General features: G+C 40.5%; 1 protein-coding gene across 3 annotated transcripts in view; it reads left to right on the top strand.

Annotated features, from left to right (window-relative positions):
- Positions 1-21228, top strand: part of LOC123021652 (cadherin-18) — a 211271-nt gene that overhangs the window by 80460 nt on the left and 109583 nt on the right. For all 3 annotated transcript variants that reach the window (XM_044426624.1, XM_044426623.1, XM_044426625.1), the window contains exon 3: positions 9619-9738. In XM_044426624.1, coding sequence (XP_044282559.1) covers positions 9619-9738 — 120 coding nt within the window. The remainder of the gene's footprint in view (positions 1-9618; positions 9739-21228) is intronic.

Raw genomic sequence — 21228 nt, 5'->3', positions numbered from 1 at the left:
CCATCTTCCAGGAACCATAGCCCATGGTCCCAGAATCCAAATCTCTCTGTATTGCATCACCACTGTAGCCAGTCATTCATAGATTTTTCTATGCCTATCAGTTTTTCTTCCATGTACTGGTAGGATTGAGGAGAAGACTGTCTGAGCCCCAGTGTTTTTGATTTTCTTCCCTAGAGTGTTGAAGCTTGATGTTATTTCATCAAAGCTTCTCCTGGCAATGTTGTTTGTTCCCATGTGGATGAGAAGGAAGGGGTATATGTCTCGTAAGTGTGTTGTTTGAGATGCATGATATCATTACTCTTGGCTCCAGGAATACAGAATACCTGGCTATTCTCTGGTTCGTTGTGGCATGCATATTTTTCCATTCCACATAGCAGAGAGTATCCCAGAATGAACACTCTTCTATTATTATTATTGTTATTGTTATTGTTATTGTTATTGTTATTGTTATTGTTATTATTATTGCAAGCTGTAACAGTGAGGTAGCACACCAACACTACCAGGAGTTCCCACCTCCCAGCGGCCCACAGGGTCAGGAAAACCACCCCAGCTCTTAGCAAAATGGACCAGCACATGCTGACCCAAGTCTTGGGGAAAAGGAACTTTATTAAACTTAACACACACAATCAAAATAAAAAGTACAAGCAACATCAACCACACAGGGAAAAGGGGGAAGGGGGAAGGGAAAGGGAAATGGGATAGCAACTTTTAATCAATGGAATACAATCACAGGTATATACCCCCCTTGGGTCATTTGACCACCCCAGACCCTAAAACAACAAAAGCTGGCTAAAAACCTAATAACTCCCATGGTACCTAACCAATCTTCTCAACAGTAGCAGTCCCAAACTCCAGTGGCTCAAGCGTCCTGCAGCGGGTGTCCCTCCTTCTGCCCCAAAAGCGTGCACGGCCTGATCTCAAAGCCCTCCTTTTATTCCTTCCCTAAGCAATCGGAATCCTTTGTTCTCTGGTGTGACATCAAAGGATCGGAACCATCTGGTCCCTACAGAGGCACCCAGCAATCAAAACCGTTTGATCCATGAGGTGACATCTCCAGAGTCTCCAACTGGGATCCACCCCTAGGGAGGATGTGACTGTCCTTGAGAATCTCCATACCCTCCCTTGGCCCAATCTAGGCACCAGCTTGTCCTTGAAGTGGCCACCTGTGTCTGGCCGGCTTGCTACAGTCCTTAACCCTTTCTTCTCCCTCTGAGGCTTAATGCCCTTTCCATTGCACAAGCTGTAACAGTTCTCTTATTTGGTTGTCTTGTTCAATGTCTCTCAGCATGTCATGAAGTTCATTCACAGCCAGTTTCACAGCCTCTTCCGTTAAAGACTGAAAGCAATTTGCAACTACTTTTGCAGGATTCTCTTCTTCTGCCTTGTCTTGTTGCAGCACTTCTTGCTTCTGTAATGCTCTTAGCTGTTGCACTTCCACTGCTCCATCTAACAACTCTTCCTCTTATTTTACTCTTAACTTTAAGAACTGCATTTTTAAAGATTGTTTTGGGTTTTGGAACTGTATGGAAGGAAGGAAAGGACCAGCTCATGACAACCACCACTATTGATTCTGGAAACCATGATGTATGGTGGGTTTCAAAAGGTCCCCCTTACTTCCTCTTAAGGAGATTATCCAGTAACTACTATATGTTGTTGGTGTGTGTGTGGGGGGGGGGGGGGGGGAGGCAGGCAAGGAGTTCTGTTTCCTAGCTTGAAAGCTGGAGATGTCACTTTAACCTTGGAGCTGCGGATTGAGGCTCCAACCCTGTGCTCGTGCCCTTACCTGGTTGTGTGCATCATCTTGATAAGAAGATGGATGACCAATTGTCCAACATGATATAAAGCAGGTTCCTGTTTTCCTGCCCAGATATGCAGCAAACTCTTGCTACATCTGCAGTGGACCACCTATATTGCTAGCTGGCCAGCCATGGGAAGCAGCAGAAGATTTTGAGCAGGCAGCATGAGTTTGTAGTATGCCTGGGAAGATGGAGCAGAGCATGTGAGCAGCTCTGCTATTGAGGCAGACACTTGTCTGCCTCAGGTCTAGAATCAGCACTCAGCATCTTTGACTCACTTCTAGGATACCAGTCACTTTGCAGAGTTCATGGGTGATGATGCCTGCCCTGACCAGCTCCTATTGCATAGTTTGACTTCCTATACTAAATTCTCCATGATGCTGCAGCATGATGCTAACTGCATTTTGAGAAGAAATTAAATGGTAGCTGTTGAATTTCTGTCTCTGCCACCAGTTAAATTTACGTACCTTTTCCTCAAAGCCAACGCTAGCCTTGAAGCTTGTCATGAAAAGGACACACTGGAATTGCTATGAGTGTACAAAGCTTGTGGGATCCCCAGCCTTTAGCCATCTCCACATCTCAGGAAAGAGGAAAAAAGTGGCTGAGGTTTTTGTTTTTCTGCATATGAGAGAGATGTATAAAGGTTGCTCTGTTTCCAGCTTGTTTTTGTGCATGCTGATAGGCATGCTGACTCATTTTCCATATCCTTTGTCCCTTTCACACGTTTTTAATCTAATTCTTCCCTAAAAAGCTCTGAGCAGCATGCATGGGAGTCAAACCTATAGTTGGGGGTGATGGTAGAACCAGGGACAAGCACCCAGAAAGACCCTTCAGTACTCCCGTGTGTTTCACTGCTGGCTGTTTGCCAACTCAGTAGATCAGAGGCAACAAAAGCCAAAAAGATACTACTATACACTTGAATTAATAGTCTAGAGACACAAGAGGCTACCTGTTTACTGTCTTTGCTGTCCAAAGGAAGTGGATTGTTCATCTCTGCAGCTGGCTACTTGCTCAGAAAATGAAATATCTCCTTCTGGGCCTGTGGCATAGCAAATTTCCCATTCATGCTTCATTTTGCCAATATAGCCACAAATAGACAAGGAGGTTTGTGGCTTGGTAAATATTTTGTGCTTGCCTAATTGCCTATTAATGCAGCTAGTGCTTGTTTTCCAGTGAATTTGGATGAAATTCTGACAATAATAAAGGCTTGTGGAAAATTCTCATTGATCTTAATAGAAAAGAATTGCATTCAATGAGCACTGTTTTTCCATTCTAATTTGTGTTGTAATTTTCTATGCCTCTTCTTTCCTCCCACACTAACTTGAGTTCATTTGTCTTCTCCAATTGGAAATGTATGTGCTACACAAAGAGTCAAATGCTCATGGAAGTCATGTTTCCAGTAGTAAATAAATGTAACATCTAGAATGTTAAACTCCTCAATATTGCACATAGCAAAACTGTGAAAAGGAAACATTGAAGTGTTGTTTCATCAGTGGTTTCCTTGGAAGCCTTGTCAGATGCAGTCCACCAGCCACCAAGTGGTTTGGGCAATCTATTCATTTGAACAAAGGTTTTGTGAGGCTGCCACGTAAACATGATTGCTTCTTTCATTTGGGGATTTTGGTATTCTGTGATGCTGCAAGAGAGCAGGGATTGGTGTGTCCTGATTGGTCCAGGAAGGAATCTGGCCCCCAGAACAGATTCTCCATCTCTGACCTAAAGCTTATGTCAGGGGCTGGAGACAAATGCCTGGAGGACTGGGATGTATGATGAAGTTACGTTTGGGGATGGAACCTTGTGCCTGAATCTGACCCAGGATCGACTTATTTGTATTTCTGTCAGTCCAGAGTAATTACAAATTACTGGCAGATTGGCAGGGTAATTACCCTCCTCCAGTAATTTGAAATGCATCCATTTCTGCCTGTCAACATTCTTCCCTGTCATAGGGTTACCATAAGTCAGAGATGACTCAATGGCACTTAAGAAGAAAGCTTGGCCCTTGGAAATGAAATCAAACCTCAAAGAGATTTCACCTGTTGACTGGGTTAAACCTACAAAAAACAACTGTGTACCTGAAACACTCAGGTGGAGGCACACAGAAGAAAATACATTGCACTGGGTCTCCAGGTGGAATTGTAGCAGGCTTACCTGTCTTGGCACAGCAACATTTTACAAAGTTGATGTCTGCATGTCTTCACCATCCTGGGGGCAGGGTTCTTGCCAAAGTGCCACTGTGATGGCAAAAGAACATAAACCACACTACAAATGTGATATACAGATCAATAGGTAAAATTTTCATTGGTTCAACTGTGCGATCATTGACACATACCTAGGCCAGAGAAAAATCTTTTTTTTTCCCTAGAAATCAGAAAGATAAGTCAAAAGTGAAGTGCCCTAAGAAGCAATCACAACAAGCTAGGTAAATCATAATATATAATGACACACTGACATAGACCAACTGCCCTGGTAAAAGTATCACATTAAAGTACATTTAAAATACATTTAACAAAATTTGGAGAAATAACAGGTTTTCAAGTAAATTGGTACAAATCAGGAATGATGTTATTTAATTGTAATAAAGTGGAAAAGGATGAGATTAAAAGCAAGTTAGAACCAGCTGCCTAGATAGGTGGTGGGCTCTCCCACACTAGAAACATTCAAAAAGAAACTGGACAGCCATCTGAGTGGGATGGTGTAACTTGGTGTCCCGCAACAGCAGGGGGTTGGACGTGGTGGCCTTCATGGCCCCTTCCAACTCTACTATTCTATGTTTCTATGATTCTACTGGACTAAAAATTGGTTGAAGAAAAATGGTAAATGTAGAGAATAGTCTAACTTTCAAAATATAAGTTTACAGAAAGAAAAACAAGATAGTATGTGGATAAGAGGAATGATAAGTAAAATTCATAATATATTACTAAAAGAAGAGGCTCAATATGTTCCTCTTAATGAGTCTTGGGAAACAGATTTAGAAAGAAATATAAATGCTGAAGAATGGAATAACAAGTGGGATAAGAGAATTTTAAAATTTATGTCAATAAGAATTAAAGAGAATTTTTATAAACTGGGTTGGAATTGGTACTTAACTCCAATTAAATTTAATTGCATGAATAATTAATATTCCAACATTTTTTGGCAATGTGACTAGGAAGTGGGTACATATTTCCATATGTGGTGGAAGTGGAAGTATATAAATAAGTTTTGGGAAATGGTCTTTAAAGAAATTAGTAAAATATGAAATTTAAATATTCAAGTTGATCCAGGATTAGCATTATCGTCATTATTTAGAGATCAGCTGGGACAATATACCAAAGAATTGATGATAAATTTATTGACTGCAGTAAGATTAATAATAGCAAAGAACTGGAAAATAAAAGGTGAATATCATATAGTTGAATGGTATAAAGAAGTCTGGAATATAGCCATGAATGAGAGGTTAACGTCTGATATTAAATGGGAAAAGATTTGATAAGTGAAAACAAATTTGAAAATATTTGGAAACGTTTTATTGAATATGTTTTAATAACAGGAAAGGGGTGTGAACCACTGCAAGAGTCAATGCAGTTCTGGAAGGGAAGTGGGCAACCTGAATGAATAAATGATCTTACATTAAGTAACTAGAGTTGTTGGTCCTGGTGGAGGTAGCACTGATATTAATGTATTGTTTAATTGTGTTAATCACTTTTGCTCCAGATATCTCACTGGCTTCCCACCTACAGCACCAGAAAACTGAGCATTTAATAACTAGATAGCACATCATACATATCCCACTATCCAGCAACACACAGAGACCTTCTCATGAGAGTCTCATGGCCTGGGCTTAGAAAGGGCTCACCCATAACCATGGCAATTTCCCTTCTGAGTGGCTCTAGAGAGGATGGGCAAGATGGAAACAGCCTCCCTGTGGCTTGTAGGCTTCATTAGAGGACATAGCCCTAAAGGCAATATAGAAGCATTCAAATCCCAAAGGTAGTCCTCAGGCTGATGGCAATAGTCACTGGGCCACAAGGTTCTTTAACCAGTTCCACAGGCCACCATTCTTCTCCAGAGTTTGTTCTGGCAGGAGACCTCTCACAAGGGCTGTTTGAGGTTCCTTCAGTGTACACAGCTAGATCTTACAAAAGAGGAAGATGATGACAATGATAGCAACAAAAACGTTGCATTTACGTCCCACTTATTTTTCCTCCCGTGAGGAATGCAAGGCAGCTGGCAAGCTGTGCTTTATCCTTACAGCAGCAGCCTTATGAAGTAGGTTAGGCTAAGAGTGAATAACTGGCCCGAAGACACCAATGTGTTTCATGGACCACTGGGGACTAGAACCTGGATCCCCAGGTCCCCAGTCCAACATGCTGCCCACCATAGCGCACTGGCTCGTATGCTATATGTTCTTCTCTGCTTTTAAGCTTAGGAGATTCGGTTGTTAGCCCAACTAATTTTGTCTATTTGGAGGGGTGAACTGGATGTCTGATCTCTCACATCTGACTTGGTTTTTAAGGTTCTATAGCCGAAAGTATGTTTGTATGTGCCTGAAACAAGCATATTTCCCCTCCAGGAAAAAAATTTCTAATCCAATTCATAGTTAATGGTTTCAAAAATGGAAATATGGCTTTGTGTTGTGATGAGAAATCATTGTACCTCAGAATTATCTGCAGTCTTTCATTATTGGTTTAGTTAAAGGGAATACAGACATAAGATCTGATCATGGTATTGTGATTCATTTCTAATTAAGTTATCCTCACCTAAACCATTACTTTTAACAGAGTTAAAAGAAACCAGTTTGAAAGAACAGGAGGAAGGCTGTTGTTTTTTAGAATGAAAATGCAGAACTTTTTTTTTTTAATTACTCACGAAGTTGAGCCCATGCCTTATTTATTGTTTTCTGGTGAACAGAATTCATTGCCTGGGTAAAACAAAATTTAAATGTGTATCTTGTTGGCTTTCTTTAAGGGGGAAAAAATCACTGATAATTCCTTTGAGAAAACAGCCTTGGATGGGTAGCCAGATGCTTGAAGATTTCATAAGGCTTTGCCTGATTTTCACTCCTCAGAGTGCCTGTTCAACATTGATCCATCTCAGATTTTAACAGTGCACCAAGAGGATGACAAGTCATGCATACAAATTTGTATTCTCAGCAGACAGTGGTTTTTTTTTTTATTAAACTGCCTCATTAAACATTAAAGATTTGTCTGCAGAGATGCAGATTGAATTCTTCCCTTTTCAGCTTTTCATGAGTCTCTAACTTTGCAAAATTCCAATTGTAAAGGATAAACCTATAGATGTAAAGAATGTGAAAATAATAGGTAGGGACAGGCCTAAGCAGTCTTTGGATTGTGTCACTTTTGCAAGTGTTCACTCAGAAGTCCATTCCATCCTGTTTCTGCATTAAATTAATCACACATGCATGCACACAAATGTGCTTTTGAAATATGCATTTAGTAGCAGGATCCCACCAGAGATGGGGCATAGCATTTGTAATTTTCTTACGTTCATATTTAATGTTGGTCATTACTTTACTTCTTTTCCTTTGCAATTTATCGATGTTGCTGGCCCATGCAGACCAGAGTCATCTCTGTGATGTCCCCTGGAAGAGGAGTCTTTCCTGTGCCCCATTTTAAAAAGTGTAGGCAGTGGCTATTTTGTGAAGACATTTACATGGCAGAGATGGGCAAACTAAAAAGTTGGCACTCCAATCATGGCTGGCCATTGCTTAGGAAAGTGTATTTCTCTGGCAAGAACTTTGTTCTACATATTAGTTTTCTGAGATAGAAATAGTAATACATATTTTCCCATCCTAAACTTATTTTCTCTGCAATTATGCCTGTTCATAGAATCATAGAATAGTAGAGTAGGAAGGGGCCATGAAGGCCATCGAGTTCAACCCCCTGCTGTTGCAGAACACCATGTTACACCATCCCACTCAGATGACCATCCAGTTTCTTTTTGAATGTCTCTAGTGTGGGAGAGTCCGTCATCTGTCTAGGCAGCTGGTTCCACTGCCACATTGTTCTGACAGTGAGGAAGCTTTTCCTGATGTCCAGCCTGAATCTGGGTTGTTGCAACTTGAACTGATTATTCCGTGTCCTACACTCTGGTATCAGCAAGAACAGATCTTGATCTTCCTCTTTGTGACAGCCTTTGAGGCACTTTTAGAGGGGTATCATGTCCCCTCTCGGTCTTCTCTTCTCAAGGCTGAACATGCCCACTTCTCTCAGTCTCTCCTCATAGGGCAGTGTTTCCAAACCCTGGATCATTTTTGTTGCCCTTCTCTGGACCCTTTCTAATTTTTCTGCATCTTTCTTAAATCTTGGTGCCCAGAACTCGGCACAGTATTCCAGGTGAGGTCTGACTAGTGAGGAGTATAGAGGAACTACTACTTCTCATGATTTGGAAGTAATACTACTGTTAATGCCCCCCAAAATAGTGTTTGCCCTTTTGGTGCCTGAATCGCATTGTTAGCTCATGTTTAGCCTATTCTCCACAATAGCTCCAAGATCTTTTTCTTTTTCAGTTCTGTTGAGACACGCATTCCCCATCTTTTATCGATGTATTTGGTTTCTCTTTCCTAGGTGGAGGACTTGTCCTTATTGAATCTTATTCTGTTGCTTTCAGCCCAGTGTTCAAGTTTATCAAGATTACCCTGGATCTTCATTCTGTCTTCTAGGGTGTTTGCTATTCCACCCAGTTTTGCATCATCTGCCAATTTGATTATCTTTCCTTGTACTTCCTCATGTAAATCATTAATAAAGATGTTGAAGAACACTGGGCCCAGGACTGGACCCTGTGGCACCCCACTAGTTACCTCCATCCAATTTTGATGAAGCTAACTTTCATGTGAGCATGCTTGTGTTGCAGATTTAGTTTCCAGTTTCTGGTTTAGTTGTTACTTGTATGTGAAAAGTACCTTTCCTTGAAGTGAGCTTGCTATTCCCAGACACTTCATGCATTACCAAAGCATCCCAGTCAGTTGCTTAGTTTGCTTCTGTGGATGGATCAATATGCACAGTTTTCATGCTTCCCGTTTACATCTAGCAAACAGTCCATTATGAGCAGAACATTATGAGAATACTTTCAAAATCAGGTTGCAATTTGGTATCACTTTCCAAAGATGAGAGGAAAGAAAATCAAAATTCCACAAGACATGTGCAAATTTTTGGAGTGTGTTTCATAGCTTTTGGGTTCTATGTTCTGGTTTGTAGATCTTTCCCTCTGGGGGCTATTGTGGGTTTAGTTTAGTGTATATAAATCTTATGCTTAAGTTAAACCTTTCTGTATTGACCAGGATCTTTTTTGTCCTTATGAAAGACAAGGTGCAATGCTGACAGTCCTCCAGCACCAGTCATGTTATCGCCAGCAAGAATTAATGCTGCTATAATAGGAACTACGACTTCACAGAACAACTACAAGAAATAGCACAGACAAGCAGTTCCACCTTTCCTGCATACATTTCCTGTTCTGGAAGTGCTACTTGGGCTAATTCTGGTTGTTTCCAGTCCCACCACTAGTAGCAGGGCAGCATTGGATACTGCCCCTAAAGTTTGAACCACACACCATACATACCCATTCAAAGCAAATGTGGGTTCATGAATGAAAATGCTCATGAATGAACACAGGATTGGGGTTCTGCTATAAGGTTTGCAAATTATACATTTAATTTTATAATTAAAAGATTATACATTTTTAGAAAGAAACCCAGTGGGCCAATGCATTATATCTTGAAAAAGCCCATTAGATGGAGTAAGTGTTAAAATTGCATCTTTAAAAAATGTAGGTGTTGCATGTTTAGCCGACTGTTGACTAAAAATTGTTTTCTTGGATATCACAGGTACCTCAGTCCTTCAGGTTACAGCTACAGATGCAGATGACCCCACCTATGGAAACAGTGCCCGGGTAGTGTACAGTATTCTTCAGGGACAGCCATATTTCTCTGTTGACCCTAAAACAGGTGAGCATGCATCTTCTTTTCATTGTGTTTGACACATGGCAGACATATGAAAGGACTTTTCCCCCTTTGTAATTAATTTGCATGAGTGGCATGAACAATGTTTGTTAATGCTCACCCGTTGATTCTTTGGAGCTCTTGGACAGGGCTTTATGTCAAACTGTAAAGAGTAAAGAATAAATGGCAGATCTGGGGCATATTTAATTGATCATCCTTAATGCTGTGAAGCAATGTTTTCATAAGCTTTCTACTTTTTGTGTAGACTATTTTTTTTGTACCACTCTAAAATGTACCTTGTCATTCTTGAAATTAAATAAGAACTAAACACACACTCACACACTTTCAAGTCAATGCAATATTTATATTAACAGAATGTGAACCCCTCAGTGATAGCCTTTTTTGTGAGACATTAGGATATAAAAAATAAATAAGGGGCAACAAACCAAAATGAAAGATCAATGCAGTCTTATATGCATCTATCAAATAGTAAGTTCCATTATTTTCAGTGGAACATATTCCAGGTAAGTATAGGATTGCAGCTGGTCTTATGAAAAGAGGGAATGGAATAGAGTTTTACAATGTAAACTTTTGGCACTATAGTCTAAATTTGTTTTTCTGCAATCTTCAGAAATTGAGCCCTTGTCTGTTGTGAATATTATTTCACAAAACTTATACTTGAAATGTATGTAACAGTGCTATACTATGAACATCAATTCTCTTGATTCATCTCTTGTTCTGCACACAAATTATCTCACACCTGTTGACTGGAATAAATCTTGTTCCGTGACTTAAACATGGCACCTTCATTTGGACTGATCCACTAAGTTTGCTTGTTTCAAATCCTGGTCCACCAGGTTGAGGGGCTTTGTACATTTCAACAATGTGCCAGTGGGTATGGGGATATGGTTTAGAGGTAAAGCACAAGTTTGCCTACATCCCAAATTCAGTTCCCAGTACTTCCAGTTAAAAACGATCCCTGACTTCAGGCCTGGGAAAGTTGTCTGCATGACTCTGTTAGGACCTGTTCCCTTCAACATGAGGTAAGTGTCCATGTTCAACCCTCTTCTGAGGATAGCTTGGGAGGCAGCAGTATGGTGGGGTGTTAGGGACAGTTCTCTTGGTAAAGGATTTATCCTCGGTAGCCACTCACTTTCAAACTTACCACATCTCCATGCATATCATGGAGACTATAAATCAATGGAAGGGGTTTATTGAGAGACAGCAAAAATGAATTATATTTTAATATGATGTTTATTGTTTATAAGTTCCAGAAAAATAGCACTTTTGTATGTGCTTGGGCAGCAGAATAAACAGATGTTCATTGTTTATCTATCAGCATATCAGCTTTGTGCTTTTCAGCCTGGTCCTTTAGGTCTTGAACCTTTCCCTTTTGAATTTTGAAATTCAGTCATTTTCTGTGAACAGCTGAACAAGATTATTTAGCATGCATGAAGTAAAAAAAACCCAAAACACTCAAGACCACGAATACATAAAACAATGTTCTTTACTGAACAATTATCAAGGCTGAGCTTGGAAAAATGTGTGTGTGTGTGTGTGACTGAAGAAATATTACACTTACATTTCTGAGAAGTACATTTTAGTATTTTCCAACAAAGAAACTTAAAGCACTAATAAGTCTGTGCTTATTAGTGAATTCTCCCAACTAGAGATCTATATAGCCTTGATTTGAACACAAGATACTTGCTAGTCGTTTGATTATGACATGTTGCACTGTTAAAATGTGTTATTCTTCATTTTGTTCTTCAAATACAAAATTGCATCATTAAAATAACACAGCTCAATCAGCAAAACATTTACAACTCAATCAGCAAAACATTGCCTTTCAACAAAAATGAATATAGCAACTTCTAGTGAGAAAAAAATGTGTTGAAATGGCTTGAAATATCTCTCTCTCTCTCTCTCTCTCTCTCTCTCTCTCACATCCCTATTCAATGATTCTATAGGGTATGTGTGTGCATAGGGTGATAGCATATTATGTTAATGTAAGCATGTTTCCACTGATTCAATTTATGTATATTTTGCATTAGCAAACTGCAAATTATCGTTGCTATTGTTCTGAATAACATTTTCTTTCCTGTTGGTAATCCAGGTTTATAACATGGACAGTACGATCATGTATGAACATCATTCTAAATGCATTACTATTAATTTTATGTATTAGATTTATATTCCACCTTTTTCCTTTTAAAAAACTCAAATTGTCTTACATCATTCTCCTCCTGCTGCTCTCCATCTTATCCCCACAACAACCACCCTGTGAAGTAGGTTTGACTGAGAGTCTGTGACTGGCCCAAAGTCACCCAGTTGGCTCCAGGGCTGAATGAGAACTAGAAGCCAGAGTGCCGGAGTCCCAGACCTGTGTTCTTAACTGCTATACCACAGTGGCTCTCTCAAGCATGGGTCTGCATCTTGGGCTCCTTCTGAGGCCCCACTTGGAGCCCTACCCCTTCCCTAACCATGAGTCTATTGGGGGATCTGGAAGATGGTAGGCTGAGGAATCCTCTTGTTATCTCCAATCACAGATCGGATTTCCCAATGGAGGGAGACCTTTCCTCATTGTCTATGATCAGATAATACAAGATTGGGGGAACAGCAGCTGCACACTTACCCAGCATTTCCAGAAGTTCATGCATGTGAAAAAAGAATGGCTTCACTTATCCTCTGCCTCCCCTGCGCCAGGCAGGTGGGTGAGTGAAGTGAGCTACAGCTTTTGGGCTTTGTGTATCTTCCACCTTTCCCACATGGACTGTGGAGGCACAGCTGAACTTACCCAGTGCTTGCAGCAGTGGGCATTACTCATCTGTGTCCTTGTCTACACTGGCATTAAAGTCAGTGTCTGCTGTAGGCAAACATCTGGAAGGCCACAGTTTAATCCACCATTATGTTTCTAACCCTGCCTTCCCTGAAATCTGCCTGTCACCACTCTAAATAATATGAAAGGATCCTGCAGACCCCCAGAAACTTCTCAAAGAGGAAGCATCTATTTATGAGTGACTCCTTAGGTCTTACCTCCTTCCAGTCAGCCAATTCTACTTCATCTCCCTGTGAGGGATATGTGCACCCATACGAGAGCATATATCATGCATATCAGTATTGGCGCCATAAGAACACATTCACAAGCCATGAAGTGCGCTTGGTAAGTCCAGGAGGACTAGCCAGTGTGAATGAATGATGAAGGCTGGAATTGTTGCAGAGCAAAGGCCATGTCACAAAGGGACCTTTCTGTTCTTTTTAACCCTGAGTAGGTCACCCGAGATCTCAGAGAGTGGAGACAGAAGCAGGCACACAGACAAGCAGTACTGCTATGCACCTGTGAGAATAACCGCCATATATTTATTCATAATATTGGGCTATCAGAGTAAACTTTTTTTGGGTATAAGAGTGAAGTGGCATTCTGATTTTAATTCTTTGAGACAAGTGTACCAGAGCTATCAGTAGTCCAGGGACTGCTGTTCTATTAACATAACACAAGTATGTAGAAGAGACTGTGCCTTGGAAATCTAATGTTCAATTACATCTGGAGCTGTTTCCTGATAGCCTGAACTGAGTGATCCAAAATGTATTATTATATGTGATTGATTTCTACTTTGGAGTGCTAAGAGGAGGTCACATTAAAGAATCAAAGCTCATCTTCTTGGTCAAGACTTTCTTTATTGCCGACATATGTTTCCAACAGAGCATTCAGCTCCACTTAAACTGAAATTTGCTGGTAACTCTGCTAATGCTTATTTCACAGTTTCTCTATAAATATTAAGTGTTTGAGCCAAAAAATGTGTGAGGTCTTCCCCACAGCATATTTTTGTCTTTGCAAATGCAAGCTTCTTCCATGTTATTTATGCTGTTGTCTGAGTATTCTGTTTATTGCAGGAAATTCACTAGAAAATATTGGTTCAAAATAACTTCAAAATAATTCTTCCATCTTTCTTCTAAGCCTTCCAGGGTTTCTAGACTGCTCTTTGGCTTTATTTTCCTTTCCCTTCTGTTTTTACTCTACTACCTACTAGCAATGTGGTCCCTAATGCCGACCATTGTCCTCAAAGTTCATGGCTCTTGCTCATCAGCAGGTTTAAAATAAAGTAGGCCTGCAGAGAAATGTCCCTTTAGAGAGCCAAGGAATCAGCCTAGTTCAGTCATTTAAATGTAACCTATGCTGGACAGGGGTCATTCAAAGAAAACTCAAAATTATTCTTTGATCATTCTTATGGCAGTATACCAGTCTGTGCCCACCCTGTAGAAAAGATAAAAAATTTTACATGAAGAGCATGCATACAAGCAAATATGCTATTAGCTGGGAATGGGTTTCCATATCTGCATTTCCTTAAAGACTTCTTGATATATTTGTCTGTGATCCTCCAAGAAGACTGTAAGGCAGATGGATGCTTTGCTGATTGTCTTGAAGTTTGCAAGTATCTCTCAAGCAAATAGGTTGCAGTCAATATCTCCAGGAGTGACTCAAAACAACAGTTGCTTCCTTTTTCAGGGAGAAACAAAGGTGGGTAATAAAGGGATGGTGTTATTATTTACTGTACCCTTCGTATTTTACAACCAAGTATGCAGCCCAGGGGTAATTTGCACTGGGTATTTTAACCATCATTCTAATGCCTGATTCTGTGGTGTGTCATGTGATGCTCATTGTGAGCTGTCCTCATGAAGGTGTTCCAGACTTCCTCAGACCTATTGCATCACAGCTTTTTAATATGTTGTGGTTTTCGCCCAGTGTATCTCTATCAGTGAGCGCTAAACTTGTTCTAGGGGTCAGGAGGAGTCACTTTATTTGTCTATTGGGCTGCGGGGCATGGGGAGTAAAAGCATCCTTTCTGCCTCCCTCACATCCTCCATGACTTCTCTCGCACTCTGACTTTCAAATGCCTTCTCCCCTCTGCTCTCCTTTGCCATGCATTTTAATGTTGGGTTGTTGCTAGTTGTGACGTCACGTCCGACCCATCGTGACCCCATGGACAACATTCCTCCAGGGCTTCCTGTTCTCCACCATCTCCTGGAGTCCACTTAAGCTCACAATTTTGATTTTCCATGTTATCCTTCCTTTATCCCCTTGCTCAAGAAACAGCTACTTGAAATGCAGGTCTACTTAGGAGTAAATCAGTTTTGTTTTGTTTTTTTAAGGTGATACAGCTCAATCATACTAAGTTCAGTGGAGCTAATTCATAGGAAGTTCCACCTTGGAGAAGGCCTGTACTTGCTTGCTTTTGAGTGTAGGGAAATGTGCGTGCTGGTCCCACTGGCTTCAGCCCATGGGGGATGTGAGAATGAGAGTGAGCAGCAGCAGCAGCACCACTTTTTAGAATATCTCTGCTCTTTCAGTCCTTCTCACCTTTTGCACACCTAATGAGCTAAGAAACAAACACAAAGCCAAAGACCATTTCCATGTGTACATGCCCTTTTCAACTCCTTTTTCTTCCCCCACATTTGCATTTATGTGTGACGCTGGCTCACATTTTTCACTTTGCTGTATTTATTAGCACTTGCCACAAGTGTAAAACATGTAGTTTACATCAATACCATGACTAAGCACCCTCCTGAATGGAAAGAGGTCTAGTAGTGTAGATCTGCCCCAATCTTGTCCTCTTTAAATGTCATTTGGCCACAGCTGACATTGAGCTCCCCCAAAGATAGACAAAAGACCAGTGTTCCCCAAACTAGCACATTGTACAAGTGCTTCACGATTGGTCACTTCATGCTACATTCAAAATTGTTCTTCACCTATTGTAAACATAAGTTAGTTTGGCCAGCAGAGTGTTTCACGTGTCAGGTTGCTTTCTATCCTTACTATTTTGTGTAAACAACAGTATAATTCTCTGCATCTTTCATCTAAAAGGGGTGCTGCTGCTGCTGCTCACTCTCATTCTCGCATCCCAGTGGGGGCTGAAGCCAGTGGGACCAGCACTGCCATTTCCGTACACTCAGAAGCAAGCAAGTACAGTCCTTCTCCTATGTGGACCTTCCCATGAGTTAGCTCCACTGAACTTAGCACGATTGGGCTGTATCACCTTTTCCTTCTCAACATTCAGTGAGTTCTTGGGGTGGGGGGGGGGTGGTTAGAAATAAAATAAATAAATGGCAAAGCATAGTTATATGAAACAAACTATTCCACCATCTCTGTCAATTTTAGCAACTGAAGTTCTAATGCATTTGAAATCAGTCCCAATGAAATCTTGCTAGCCTGTGGAAAAGGATTTCTCTCCTCAGCCAACCTGCTGGGCACTGGAAATTGTGTGTTGAATGTGGTAGATTTAACTTTAATGATCCACTACTTCACCTCCCCTAAGGAAGAATAAAGCATCTATTTCTCGCATCCACCTTCCTCTTCTTCCTTTTCACTTCCAGTAAGATGTGAAGTTTTGATGGAATGATTGAGAGACATGGAGAAAGCCTTTGTCTGAGCTATATTTGGTACAGGAGCTTGGAGCTCAGGGTAGTAGTGAATCATTGACTTTGAAATGTCATCAGAACCAAATCAGAGATTAATTCACATTTCAGATATTATGAGATGAGAATTTGAAGGATTGGGGAGTATGTAAAATATCCATTCTGTGGAGGAATGGGGAGGGATTTGCATTTCTGTGGGATAAAGCTGAAATATTAAAGTGGACCATTTCAGAGTTATTTTAACCTCCTCCATGCAAAATATAACATAAAGAGGGGAATTCCCAAAGCTTTGGACTTCTCTAAAGATGTGCATTGGAAACCTTCAGCTGTCTTTAGTTGTTTCTGGTTAGGATTGGGTCAAAATGAAAAGTGTGCATTTTGGGGATCCCTGGTCTCCTGGAAAAGAGCCCCTATAACTTTAGCAATCTTTTTATAGGAATAGGCAAGCATGGATGGATGTCTCTGCCTCTTTAAGCTGACAGCTGTCATTTTAAAAGAGGTGATTCTCAATTCAGTTCATCCCATCTGCTGACAAGGGCCAGTGCTTTTTTTGTAAGAAAAATGGTGCTGGAACTCATGAAAGTATTTACCTTTTGCACGTAGTCAATCACTGGACACACACCCACACACTTCAGTTGTGTAATGAAACATTATGGTCACCGTCCGCAGTAAGCACTCAGCACACGACCACATGGCCAATCACAAGCCAAGCAGCACCACAAGCCGAGCAGCGCCATCACAAGCAGCGCGGACGAAGTGCGCGTGCATCGGATTTGACACAGAAGCAGCCTGCATGCACCGTTTTAATGATTTTGCCGCCGACCTGCAGCACTCGACAGGGCGATTCGAATCCACATGGACCAAACATCAAATTTTCAAAAGTTACTTTTAAAACTTGGAAGATCTGTCAAAAAAAGGTGCCAGAACTCCATTCCGGTGCATTCTAGGGCAAAAAAAACACTGGCAAGGACCATGCACTGCAAATACCTTTATTTTTTAAAAATCAGATTATCTTTTAATATTAATTTAAACAATTAAAGGGAACAATATTCTTCAGGGTTATCACTGACCGTTTCTACAATTCTCTTTGTAAAGGCTGACATCTAATCTTTATACAAACACAAGTAGAATTAATTCCAGTTAAAGTAACTGGCCAGCCAGCAAATTATTTAAAATATATATTTTACCATTTTTAACAATTAAATCTTCCAGACTGTGAGAAGATACTTGAAAGTTACTACTTCAATGCCTTAAAAGCAAGTAAAAATTATTGTACTTTTTTTGTAAGTAGAGATAATGAACTAAAAGGAATGCAGTGAATTTTCATGGCTTCTTTATCAATTTCCTTGCTAATTTAAATAAGCCATAAATAAACTCAAAGTTATACTCATGGATTCCAGCTGAAAAAATGAGGAAGCAAAAAAATGCATGTCATATGCACATTGAGCTGAGTTACTATTCAGCAGTTTCTCCAGGAAACTCACTTCCAGTTAATATCAAAACATCCATTTCAGCTGCATAGCATGGCAGACACACACCCATGCACAGGCCTTTCACAAGATGTTGTTCCCTAATAATTCCAGTTATACACAAAGCTGAGGGATTTTGTAATCCACATTGTTCTTGCAATCTCATCTTCCCTAGGGTGACTGTTTATATCACTGCTTCCAATTCAGCTGGTTTGCACATGTTCCTGCTTCCCTTCTGCCTGTTATTTCCTTCCAAACTCTGTCTGCTGTTTATCCTTTCATTTTTATTCAACAATCAGTAACACATTCTCTGCCATCCCTTCTCCTCCTGATCTGTTTCATTGTCATGGTTCATAACCTGTTAACAGTGACTACATTTTCTCATAGTGGCCTATTATTGTGTGTGATTTTGGCCATTAGCGCCTAACTTCTTTTCTATGGTGACAAAGTGGGTGTGTGACAAGTCCCTCCATTATGCACCTCACATAACACGAGTCGGTATCGCTTTTCTATTCAATCATTCTATTTTGTGAACTCCCTCCCTCCTCCTGTCTTCTGTTGTGTGTGCTTACAAAGGGGGGAAAGTCTCAGATGGACCTTTTATGCATTAAATGCATAGAAAGTGGATCATTTATTCAGTGTTCAAATGTACCAGCGTCTGCTTAATCTTTTTTCCTGGCCATTTCTGTATGCATGTGAAACATGGTGCTGGAGGAGAGTTTGGAGGAGAGACACCAAACTATTTAGAATGGTTAAAACAGTAAGTGATTGTAAGGTGCTCCAAGGCTGCTCTCCTGGCTGAGAGAATGGGCATCAAAATGGCAAATTCCTTGTAAGCAGGTGTGAAGTAATGCACGTTGGTCGAAAAAATCCCAGCTTCAAGTATACACTAATAGACATGCACATGGTGGGCATGTTGTGAGCAGAGCCGGCTGGAGCCGGGGGTCAGAATAGATGGCCCGAGAGACCCCTTCTCACTCGCTCTGTTTCTATGTTTCTAATGGGGACTGAGATAGCAGTGACTGAGCAAGAAAGGGATCTTGTGGTAGTAGTGGAGAGCTTGATGAAAATGTCAGCCCAGTGCGCTAGCAAAATTAGGAACAGAAAAGAAAATAGAACTGCCAAGACTGTACTCCCCTTATACAAATCCTTGGTACATATGACCAGCATATTGTGTTCAGTTCTGGTTGCCTCACCTGAAAAAGAACATTATTGAGCTAGAAAAAGTACAGAGAAAAGCCACAAACCTGATCAGAGGGCTGGAGCAGTGTCCCTTTGAGGAACAGCTAAAAGAACTGGGCTTGCTTAGCTTAGAAAAAAGGCAAGTAATGGGAGACATGTGTTTAAAATAATCAATAGTATGGAGAAAATGAAGAGGGAGACATTTTTCTCCCTGTCCCATAACAGTCAAATCTGGGGTCATTCCCTGAAGCTGATTGGTGGAAGATTTAGAAAAGACAAAAGGAAGTTGTTTTGTTTTGTTGTTTTTCCATACATCACAAAGTTAAACTATGGAATTCACTGTCAGGTGCAGTGGTGATGACCACCAATTTGGATGGCTTTAAAAGGGGATTAGATAGATCTATGGAGGAGGAGGCTATTAGTGTCTACTAGCACTGCTAACTAAGTGCTTCCTCTCTTAGAAGAAGTAGCATGGCCACATTCACCAGTTGCTAAGGAGCTTGGATAGGCAGAGGGCTTGTGCTGATCCTGCTTTAGTGATCCGGGGGGCAGCTGGTTTGCCACTGTGTATATGGATTGTTGTGGGCCTTGGTCTGATCCAGTATGGCTTTTCTCATGTTCTTATGAGAGCTTTGTGAATACCCTGGACCAACAGAAGAACAAACAAGTGGGTTCCAGATCAAATCAAACTAGAACTTTTTCTAGAACCGAAAAATCCAAAACAAAGGCTGTCGTACTTTGGATGCATGAGAAGGCAAACTCCCTGGAGAAAGCAATCATACTAGGGAAAGTAGAAGATAGAAGAAGAAAGGAAAGACAAAATATGAGATGGATGGACTTCATAAAGGAAACAACAGCCTTGAATTTACAAGAGCTGAGCAGAGCTCTTCCTGGATAAGATATTTTGGAGAGCTTTCATATGTATGGTCGCCATAAGTCAGAGAGGATTAACTGCACATCAAAACAACAATTCTATATGAGGGTAGAAAGAATGCTATATGTGATAATGATTAATCATTGTTACATGTTACAAGTAGGAATGCATATACAGCCCTGACCTTCTTCCTTCCTTGCTCAAAATTGGCTTGGTTTTTTGTGCATGCTGCCAGTGAATGTAAGCAAATATTCATGAGTTCATGAAGCTGCCACCACCACTAGCAGGGCCCCAAAACCTTACCTGGAGCAGAAGAAAAGGGAAATGGTGAAGATGCTGGTGATAAAGCCTCCAGATCTCCAGTGCAGCAAACATCTCTTCTTGTCTGGGCAGAGACTAGGACTACAACTCTCAACATCCCTCATAGAAGGATGATGCTATTCACCTGTAGTCCCAGTCCATTCCCCAACATGAATGGAGACTTAGCTGAAGATGCTTCTTCTGCTGCTCTCACTTGTCACAGGTAAATAGATGAATGCTTTGGGGACTAGGGTCAATGGAGGCAGGTGCATGACATGACATCCCTAATTACATCATAGTTCAAAAACATAAAATACTATACCTACACAAAGCCACAAACTAGTGGCTAGTAAATAAGTAGTAATTATTTTCTGTTACTTTAGTAATGCTTGAAAAACAGCCCTAGTATTTTCCTTCAGAACAGTGTTTCTCCCTAGTAAGCCCTGTGCTATTCTTTCCATTTTCCATCTTTGCCTCATTTGAAAATACTGTCTTGAGTATCTCTCTGATTTTCCTATTCGGCCTACATCTTTTCTGTCTGTGATTTGTTTTCGGTTTGTTTATCCACTGCAATTAATGAAACTTTCCCATGTTGGATTTGAATAGCTTGTCTTTTCGTTTTAATGGCTTGAAAAGTTAGAAGAATGTGCCAAGCATGGTGTCTGAATGGGAAATGCAGAAAAGGAAACAGCCATTTGTTGATTCTTTGGGCTGTGAAAATGGCACTTAACTTGGGGCTAGGGGCTAGTTTCTGCTATTGAGAGTTCTCCAGTGAATTGCACAATGCGCTGCATTTGCAGTTTTGAAAGGATTATTCATTCATTCAGAATCATTTAATGTGGTTCAGGTGCAAGCAGCATTTGCAAAGGTTGTGTTTTCAGTGCATTCTGCTGAAGCCGGGCAGGAATTGGGAGCAAGTGATATGCCCATTTGGAACCCCCCACTGAGAAATTTCAGTATTCGTTTATTTTTTTATTTATTTAGTGCACTTGTAAACTGCCCACTTGTAAACCAAAGTTCTATGGACAGTGTACATTAAACATAAAATTCAAATATTAAGATAAAATATTAAAACAATCCAGAATTAAAGCAAGATAAAATTCTCCCAGCACATATGACCAAAATAAAACCAGCAACAGTAACTTGATTGAAATTTGTTCTCTTTTCCTCAAAATTCTTTGGATACATTTCCCATGTGGGAACTTAAAATATTGGCATCAAAATTTCACTATCTGCAAAATGTGATTGCTATTCCACAGG

The sequence above is a fragment of the Varanus komodoensis genome, unplaced genomic scaffold (genome assembly GCF_004798865.1).
Source record: "Varanus komodoensis strain SLA01 unplaced genomic scaffold, ASM479886v1 scaffold17, whole genome shotgun sequence".
Classification (NCBI taxonomy): domain Eukaryota; kingdom Metazoa; phylum Chordata; class Lepidosauria; order Squamata; family Varanidae; genus Varanus; species Varanus komodoensis.
The sequence above is the reverse complement of the archived record's forward strand: the minus strand, read 5'-3'. Positions and strand labels throughout refer to the sequence as shown.